This window comes from Camellia sinensis, chromosome 12, assembly GCF_055761805.1.
Source record: "Camellia sinensis isolate YWXY chromosome 12, ASM5576180v1, whole genome shotgun sequence".
Taxonomy (NCBI): domain Eukaryota; kingdom Viridiplantae; phylum Streptophyta; class Magnoliopsida; order Ericales; family Theaceae; genus Camellia; species Camellia sinensis.
The window spans coordinates 149,735,438-149,745,910 of NC_138972.1; the positions used below are offsets into that span (position 1 = coordinate 149,735,438).

The following is a 10,473-nucleotide window of genomic DNA, read 5'->3' on the forward strand; positions in this document are numbered from 1 at the left end:
TGCTACATTGCAGGCTACATGCCCATATATGTAAATTTTATGTTTCTTCAAGTAACTGCCAGTGAAAAAATGTCATTGAGGTTAGACTAGAGGGACTATTTGGGCAATTGACGAACATAAGATTTAGTGTTTTATTGTAGGATTTTCCATAACACAAGTAGCTAAGGAATTTCTAGAATAATAGGAGCAACAAAAGTCCATGAAGAGGTCGGGAAGAAAAGGTTGATTTGACCTGCCGGAAGTGGCTTACATGCATGTATGGATCGGTCTTTCCGTCGTAGAGCGTAAACTTGGGCTGGTGGAAGCCCGCGGGGAGAGGAGTGGTTTCTATCTCAAGGGAGAAGGGGTTGACGCTCAGCCTCACCAAATCTGTGTCTAGAAAGAGAGGCACGGCTGGGCGGGTTGGTGGCATTATGACCTCCTCACTGGCATGACCCCCGTAAGATAGCCGCTGGAGCGCCGGCACCCACTGAGTCTCTCGCCGGCGAGCCCACTCCTTCAACACTGCCCGTAAGTCCTCAGAGCACGCGGAGTAGGAATACCTCAACGTCGTCGCCGGACATGAGGGTTGATAGGTACTGTCTTGAGCGCTCGAATTCTCTGCAGGCGCGTCGGAATCTCCAACCCTGAAACTTCTAGTAATAGAAAGGGAGGAAGTGTGCCGCTGGCTCTAACTGCCTGAACGGTGTGGTTAGGTGCGCTCACTGTGGTCTCCCACTCCAGCAACACCCTTCCCTTTGACATGCCGCTTAAGATCTTCCATCTCTGCCGCCATTCTTCGGATGACGGCGTCTTGGTCTCTTAACTTGTGCTCTAGATGTCTGGCGTGTGATTCTCTCCGCCGCCGATGTCTGTCTGGGCTCCGAGAGTGACCAAAACTCCTTCCGTGCATATCCCACGTGTCTCTTGAATGTCCTTCTGGGGAAGTCTCCAGGTCCGCCATGGATGGAATAACGGGGAGTCTGTCTCTCTGTCTGGCTGACTCCGGGGTAACTCCGTCGATGGCGGACAACGGTATCTCGTCGTTGTTCGCAATGGATGGCGATCAGATGAGCTTGGAATACAAGGTTTTGTCTATCAAGCTTCCCACAGACGACGCCAATTGTACGGGGAGTAGATATTCCGCAGAGCCCGCACTCCTTTCTTCCAAACTCCTTGTCCGTCTGATCGACCTGCGAACACAATGGCGGCGAGCTACCTGGCGGTGTGTGGCTGGAAAACCCCTCCGACGGTCAAGTTAGCACACACCCAGAGATAGAGAGAGAGAGAGGAGAGACTTGAGTGTATAGATTTATCTCATCAAATTATGTTCCATCCCTAGCATGGAGGGCGCAGACAAGCTTATATACTTTCTGTGCTCAAATTTGCTCCCATTAGTCTCTTGACACGTGGTGCTGCTCTCCTATCTGTCAGCACAAATCCTTAGCAGAGCCCGGCAGACCGGGGGAACCACCTCGGCCTTTCATGACCGCACTGCGCAGCGTACCCGAGTGCTCCACTCGCCGAGCTCCAGAACGACTGAGTTCGGTTGCATTCCGGCAAAGTCGAGTTCAAGATAGGTCGAGCCAGCAAACCGCAGGCCTTCCTACCATGCTAAACGCTTGAACCGTGGAATCCAGAATGGCAGGCAATCATCTCGGCCGAGCAACTCAAGTAGCTCGGTCCCAACATGATCCTGGGCCTCAACCGAGCAAAACCTTATCTGGACGAGCCCAAGCTATCATGGCCCAAACATGTTCGGCCCCTCATTTTGCCCGGCCTTTACCATGGCCCATTCCAGCTCATAAATCTCCCTCTCAAGTACGATATAGAAGAAAGATTTTAAATGGCTTTATAAAACTTTTAGAATTTTACATTAAAAATAAATAAATAAAAAGTATACAAGTTTTTCTATAAATTATTCTCTCCATAGTTACCCAAAAAATTAAAATATAAAAATATTTAAATATACTCCATCCGTCTTAAAATATGAATCCCTTATTCCATTTTTCATTATCCCAAAATATTAGTCACTTTTAAAAAATTAAGGAATAAAATAATATGAATGTACTATTTTGCCTTCTTTTAAATTCATTAATAATACAAAAAGTACAATTATGACATATTTTAAAAAAATGTATTATCAAAAGGTAATTTTAGAAAATTAATATTTTTAAAATATAATAATTTTACTATTAAAACAAATTAAATTTTCCAAATTGACCATTATTTTGAGACGAATGAAGTATTCAGTCATTTCAATTTGCATAAATATAAAAAATTTCAAAACTGTATATTATAAAAAAACAAATAAAAAAGAGTAATTCTACTCACACCACCATTTTATCTCTTTACACCCTCCATATGAGTTTTTTTTTTTTTTATACCAATTTTATCCATGTGTGAAATTACCTTTAAGGACAAAACACTAAAATTAAATATATTTGTTATATCTTTACACCCATTGGTCTTCAATCCCTACTCCTCCTTTTCCTTTCTTAATTCTTCTTTTTTCTGACACATCTTTTTTCAAAAAGCGAGAATGGTGAGTTTTTTTTTTTATTAAAGAAAGTAGTGGATGAAAAAATGGTGGTGAAGAACCATCAAAAAAGTGAAATAGTAAATTTTTATTTTTTTTTTGTTTAGTTTTTCTGGACTGGTCTTCGACTTTTCGTTCAGTGGTTCGAAATTGAACAAAATAAAATAGTCTGGCACCACATGTCGAATAAAAAACATAATTCTGGTAACCAACTGCCAAATAAAATATACATTTTCGATAACCCAAAATTGAATTTTTTTAATCTGTTCGGCTTCTCATTACCATGTATTTTCAGTTTCATTTTTTTATATTTTTTATTTTTTGCCTGAAAGGATTATACTTATATTCATTGCAACAACACAAGTACTGCAATATTAATGGACTCTAGTTATGAATTCATTACATATGGGGTTTGTTAAGTTTTTTTTTATGAATACCATTTTTTTTATTTTTAATTTGTATTGAGTTTTATTAACAATTTGACGTATAAATGTATTTATTATCTTTAGACTTTTAGTAGTCATAAAGCATTAATTAAAAGGGCTTCTGATGTTGGGAAGAAGACAGGATTTGTCATTATTATAAAAGCATCAGATGCGGGAGGCAATGACAGAAAACTAAGGCTTACACTTGCTTGTGAAATAAGTGGTTACTATAAGACAATAGGAAGATCAAGGGGAAACGATTGAGGTTGACAGGCTCTAAAAAGTGTGGATATCTATTTCTATTAAGGGGGAAAAAATTATCTACAAATGATGAGTGGATGTTGCATGTCTTATGCGGAGTGCACAATCATCCGCCTGTTGAACATCTTGAAGGGCACTCATTTACTGACAAATTATCTGAGGAGGAAACATCATTGTTAGTTGACATGTCACAAAGTATGGTGCGACCAAAAGAGATATTGGTTACATTGAAACGAATGAATGCCTTTAATACAACAACAATGAAGACAATCTACAACGCACGTCATTGATATTGAGCAATACAAAGGGCTGGAAGATCACATATGCAACAATTATTGGGACAATTATTGATTCATAATTATGTTGAGTGACATCGATGTAATGATAGAGAGATGGTGACTGACTTGTTTTGGGCATACCTGGTTAGTTTGGAGTTGTTATGTGCATTTCCACATGAATAATTTTATGGATACTTTTTATGTATGATTTTATGGATGCGTGTTTGATTTATGATTTTTTTTATTGATGCTTGAAGGAAAAAGTAAATATTTCAATATACAACGACAGGGGGCTAGACAATTCTATTGTAGTTTGGCAACATGACACTAGAGTAATTTAATTTGTATAGCAATGTGTCACTGAACAGGTACTTCACAAGTGGCCCAAATTAATTTCTTGTTATCATCCAATTGGACAGCAACATAATGTTGGGGAAAAAATATTATCCGGTAACATGGCACTGTTAATTAGTGTTATATTACCGAACATGCCCACCACAAATTCAAAAATCATTGTTTTGAAGAAAATGGCTCTGTAAATCTATAGCATCAAAATGTTGGAGAGATCTATTTTTTCCGGCAGCATAACACTAGAATAATGTAAATTGTTTAACAACGTGTTACCAAACAAGCACTTCACTGTGGGCTCCAATGCCTTTGTTGTGAAGCAAATTGAAATTATCCAATTGAACGGCAACATAATGTTGGGAAAAAATAGTTTGTCTGGTAACACAACACTAGAGTAGTTCAGATTCATTAGCATTGTATTATCGAACAAGCCCAACACAAATTAGATCATTGTTTTGAAGAAAGTGTCTCTGTAATTGTATAGTAACAAAATGCTAGAGAGATCTATTTTTGTCGGCAATATAACACCGGAATAATGAAAATTGTTCAGCAGTGTACCACTAAACTAGCCTGTACGCTGAAAAAACATTGTTACTTTCAGAAAATGGCACCATATCACTCCAAAATACTTTAATATCATTACAATGCATTACAAACAACAACAAATCCATATGTTCACTAAAATGATTTTTCATTAAAATCATAATGTAAATATTGAATACAAAATAGATATGAAATTGTTTAAATTTCATACAAAAATATAACACTTCATTACTTGTCCAACCAAACATTCAATTTATATTTTATCAAAGACATCCACAAAAACTATGCCATTAGGAGAAAGTATATCCTAAACTATGAACGGGCTATACAATTACAAAAACTATGCCATAAAAAAAAAAAAAAAACTAGATCTCAACTCTCATGTACGGTCAACACAAAAGTATATCTCAAATTCTATACGGGTTAGACATTCACAAAAATTATGCCATCAAACAAAAAGTAGATTCCAACTCTCATGTATGATCAATATATTCACATAACTATGACATCAAAAAAAAAAAACTAGATCCCAATCCTCATGTACGGTCCATCATATGACGTTTACGGTAGTAGACTTGATGCTCTGTACGTGTCGATATAGATCCCCCGCTCTGTCCATCAAGAACTTGCAGCATCCTACCAATAGTTTCATACAGCATCCTACCAATGGTCTCATAGATAAAATGCAATTTAAAAAATAAAAAATAAAAAAAATTGAATGTGCAAACGTATAGAAAAAGAAAAAAAAAAAAATCTAATTATAGGTATGAACTCTATTTCCCTGGCCAAAACGTTGTCATCATTCATTAGATTATTAGAAGTACACAAAAGCAAGACAATAAATATATTAGATTCAGATACATATAACATGTGTGCATAGCTAGATGAGATTTCTGGTTAAAGAGCAATTGTACAACATTTTGTAAAACCATCTAAGTGTATGGATTCATTTTTAGACGAAGGTGAAACTCATTATCTTGGGTTATGCTTGTTTATTGTTATAAAAAAAGTTTATTATACTCAAAATTGTATGAAATTCTTTTTGTTTACGTTTTGTATTAAAAGTTGACACATAACAAATTGCCATGTACCATTGTGGATCTCAATTTTTTTTCCTAATTTAATTTTATAATCTTTTCTCTTGTAATGGAATTATTTTTAATTACATCTTTTTAAGTCTGTTTTATTGTAATGATTTTGTATGTATTCTAATTTAATTGTTATTAGATATATAACTAAAGTACTAGCTGCTTTTAAAGTTCTCTCTCTCTCTCTCTCTATATATATATATATAAGTATTATTCACAAAAGTGCCAAAAAGGGCACCACCTTAGTACATAGGCTGAACATGACAAGCCTAAATCCGATTTCTAAAACTAAGCTGACCTATGAAAAATGACCTGAAAGCCAAAAATAAAAAGTATACATCAAAGTTGATTTTAATCTATGTGGAGGCTATACAACATCACCAATTGTCTATTGCTTCCTCTCCCTTGATATGTACCACCACATCACACACACATAGGAGCTATCATTGAAGCCTTCCTCATTGTTCTAATTCCTACAGCTTGTAACCCAAGATTCATACAACGAAATAACTAAAGCCAACATGACCCAATGGGCACAAAAATAGAAAATAATGAGCTCTGTAACTCTCACGCTACATTACGATTGATAAGAAGGTGATCCATGTATTATTCTGCTCATCAATACATGCAACTCAATTTTGGTAACGTCTTAAGCCTGTTACCTAAATGATTAGTAGTGAGGATAAAATCCAAGGCTATTGTCCAAATAAAAAAAAGCCACCTTAGACAAAGCCCCTAATTTCTAAATTTTAAATTTTTTTCAAGGAAAATATTTGTTTGTGCTAATGCCAAGAATATCATGGTAGGATTTGAATGAGAATTTTCCATTATTATCTTCCCACATCATCCTATCCTTATTTTGTCAAATCACTTCCACCGTGTATAGGACATAAAAAAACTCATTAACTACTTTTTACTACTATGCTTCACAATCCAAAGCTAAAAATTAAAAGCCTCCACAACCCAAAAGTAATGGGAATATGGTCCAAGATTGAGCATGGATAAAGATGTTGAAGAACAGGGAGAGAAATGCTCTTCCTAATCCAAAGAGATAAAATTAAAAAAAAAAGAAAAAAAGGTTAATCCTTGAAAGGGTATATATCTCTCTATTATTACATAACATTTATCTTGCCCCATCTAAAGGTACATCCATCAACTCAAGAACATCTATGAAATCCAAGAACTCACTCATAGTCGTGGAAATGTGTGTGAAACTCCACGTCCCTCAAATGGGTATGTATCTAACAACATTAACATGTCTTCCAATGCGCCATGGTTTCTCCCATCTATCATTAGCCTACAATAGATCCTTTAAGAGATCCTTTACGTGAGCATACAAAATATTATTAGTGTTACTACATATTTTTTTTCTCAATATATTTGGGAGTCCCTAACTCTCATCTCAAGTTTAGGTTCCTCAATTAGAAAGGTCTTTTAAGAAAAACTTCACACAGATTTACAAATTAGTGATAGATTATTATTATTTTTTAATTTTTTTGAGGGGAGAAGTGTCAATTGGTGATAGTTTTTTAATAGTTCAATATTTTGAATTTTGTATTATCATTTTGATCCAATTAATCTTAGGAATAAATCAATGAAAAATAGAACCAACAATAAAATAGATCTTGCTCTATATAAAGTTCGTAGACCTAGGTAAAGTTTCATGAAAAGCAAATAATACATTTGCCTACAGCAACCAAAAAAAGTAAATAAGAACTGATTTATAGTTGGTTGGATTTTGTTAAGGAAAAACTGTAATTGACCTTCAAAAAGGAGGTTTCACCATTCAAAACCACATGCAAAATAGAGAAAAAAAAATCTGACAAAACAGAAAACAAAAATCTAAATTTCAACATTCAAAACTAGCACAAAAAATCACAAACCTACTTAAATTTGAAGATCAAAACCACCAAAACTATGTTGGGAATGTGTTATTCTTTGTTTATTCGTAAAAAATGATGATACAAATGATAGAGATACATATATATGTCTGTCAATATAGAAAGAGAAATAAAAGTTTCTCACTTATCTTTGGTAAATGAAAAGAATGAGTTCAATCGTTTTAGCCAGTAACACAGACCATAACGCCTTTCAAATTCTTTCTTGCCTTCCAAACAACTCGTCTTCTCTGCGTCGGAATCCCTTATCTTCCATGCTTTCTCCTTCTCTATTTTTCCTCAAAAAATTGGTGATGTAAAGAGATGAAATAGTTAATTTATGATTAGTTTTGATAATATATTCAGGATGTAATGAGAATTACATTTTTTTTTAGTGAGGTAATGAAATGAAAAGTATAAAAAGATTAAATAGTGGTGTAAATAAAATCACTCATAAAAAAATAAAAAATAAAATTGAGATTCGATGAAATTTTCGTATGCTCTTAGGGCATGTTTGATTGGGTGGATTAGAGTGTGGGATTAGGATTATTAATCCGTTGGCCCAATTATCCTATATTTGTTTTAACATTTTTGTTTAGGATTATTAATCCAATGGATAATTAATCCAACAAATTTGTAGGATTATTAGTAATAGGGTAAGGGTGAGATTATTAATCCAATGGATATTAATCCAATTGGATAGTGAATACCACACTAATTTACTAGGACTATTAATACTTCACTATTAATATTGTGAATCAAACATGACCTTAACTCAAACATATAAAACAAAGCTAAAATGTCATCAACTTGTCTTTACTTTTGTCCCTAGACACATACCCCTGTTTGGTTAGAGATTATTTGATTATTTTACAAACGCGGCATAATCGCTGTACATCACTTGGGGTTAAACAAACAAATGCTCCAATCTTTGACATCGAACACTCACTGAGACTCCTGTATCAAAAAAAAACACTCACCGAGAGTCACTAGTCCCCAAATTCTTGCTCAAGCTCAGATCAACGCAGACCCCCAATTCATACTCTTTCTCTCTCCTCCAAAAAAATGAAAACTCCCTACCCAAAACCCATAACCCCAGCCGAAACTCGCATTGGCTGGATTGGCATAGGCGTCATGGGCTCAGTCATGGCCTCTCGCCTCCTCTCCGCCGGCTACTCCCTCACCATCTACGCCCGCTCTCCGTCCAAATCCCTCCACCTCCAATCCCAAGGTGCCCATCTCGCCGATTCCCCTTCCTCCCTCGCCAATTCCACCGACGTTGTCTTCACCATGCTCGGACACCCATCAGATGTTCGACAAATTGTCTTAGAGAACCCCACCTCCGTTCTCGCCGGCCTCAACCCCGGCGGAGTCGTAGTTGACCACACCAGCAGCCACCCAACACTTGCCAAACGGATTTTCACTGCTGCCCGCGAAAAGGGTTGTTGGGCCGTGGACGCTCCGGTGTCTGGTGGTGATATTGGGGCCAGGGATGGGAAATTGGCTATATTGGCAGGCGGTGACAGTGACGTTGTGAAGTGGTTATCGCCTTTGTTTGATGTTTTGGGGAGGGGGACTTATGTGGGTGGTGCTGGGTTGGGGCAAAGTTGCAAGATTGCTAATCAGATTACCGTTGGGGCGAATTTGGTTGGGTTGAGTGAAGGGTTGGTGTTTGCAGAGCGGGCGGGGTTGGATGTCAGGAAGTTTTTGGAAGCGGTGAGAGGAGGGGCAGCAGGGTCGATGGTGATGGAGCTGTTTGGGGAAAGGATGATTGAGAGGGACTTTAGGCCTGGTGGGTTTGCTGAGTATATGGTGAAGGATTTGGGGATGGGTGTGGATGTTGTGGAAGAGGAGGGTGACGTGGTTGTATTGCCTGGAGCTGCATTGTGTAAACAGTTGTTTTCAGGGATGGTGGCTAATGGAGATGGAAAGCTTGGCACTCAAGGTCTTGTTACTGTCATAGAGAGGATCAATGGCAAGTAAGACCATCTCTTTAGATTATCTATTTACTTGGTGAGATTGTTGTATAAGCTTATTCTGTTGCTTTAGAGCCATTTAAAGCACCAATTTGGTCAATGTTACCTTAAATTCCCTCGCTACGACAAAAGCTTATGTGAAATGTAGTTTTAACTTACGACGTTGCTGTGTTGAATAAAGGAGCAGGAGAGGTGTGCTTTAGTACACCCTTTTCCCCCTCTTTTTGTTTGGTCTAGCTGTTGGGAGTTGAATTGCTATTAAGTCCAATATGTTGGGTGCTATGAATTTGAGCTCAAAGATGTTGTAAAGAATGAAAACAGTGTATTTATGCATTTTGCTTGTTGAACTTCTTTATCATATTTCAAGTTGTGTTAAGTGCTTATGTGTGTATATATGTATTTCCATGTACAAATAATAGAAAATAACGGAAGGTTATTCAAAAACAGTGTTCCCATGTTTGTGTGCTAGCAATTGAAAGTTCAATGCATTTATGTTCGAATCATTGGTTTGTTTGTTTGCTGACCTAAAGAATATAGCAAATACATTCGTGGCTGAATGAAAATTTTAGAATACACAAGGTTTTTTCATCAAACATTTGGATTGCTACGTATGGTTGTTGGTTCTTACAGCATTGTATACTCGCATTAGTCGGGTTGGGGACATATATGCTGCCCTTATTTTTTGCAATTGTAAGTATGAAGAAGAGAGTGATCAGTAGACAGAAGAGTAAGAGGAGCTTATAAGATCATCAGAGGTCTTAACGACAAAACATGTACCCACTTTGTGTTAATGGAATAGGGGAAGAAAAGTTCCCTTTCCGTTCTAAAATGAACTGTTTTGATGACCTTGTTTTTTTGGCTTAGAGATGAGTTTCCTTTTTCTTTATCCTCCTCTGTTAAAATTTATGGAGGGTTGTACACCCTCATAGATATATTATATATAGGAGGCTTTTTCTGTTCAGTTTTTGTGTTAGTTTTTGCTTACATGGTGTGTTATACATCATGTATACAGGTTGTGTTCCTTTTTGGCATTTTAAATGAAATATTTTGATTTTTCAAAAAGAAAAGAAAAAAAGAAAAGATAGCTACACAATTCCGAGAAGGAAGAATAAAATTAGCAGGGGAAGGGTGAGTAGTTCCTAACAGAGGGAGAAGAAGA

At 36.6% G+C, this 10,473-nt stretch overlaps 1 protein-coding gene across 1 annotated transcript; it reads left to right on the top strand.

Moving 5' to 3' along the window:
* Positions 1-8,155: 8,155 nt before the first annotated feature.
* On the top strand, positions 8,156-9,690 carry LOC114260342 (putative 3-hydroxyisobutyrate dehydrogenase-like 3, mitochondrial). Its single transcript, XM_028200427.2, has one exon. The coding sequence runs from the start codon at positions 8,404-8,406 to the stop codon at positions 9,319-9,321; it is 918 nt and encodes a 305-aa protein (XP_028056228.1). The 5' UTR covers positions 8,156-8,403; the 3' UTR covers positions 9,322-9,690.
* Positions 9,691-10,473: the final 783 nt, after the last annotated feature.

Coding starts and splice junctions, on each gene's coding strand:
- LOC114260342 (XM_028200427.2), top strand. CDS start 8,404: ATGAAAACTCCCTACCCAAAACCCATAACCCCAGCCGAAACTCGCATT.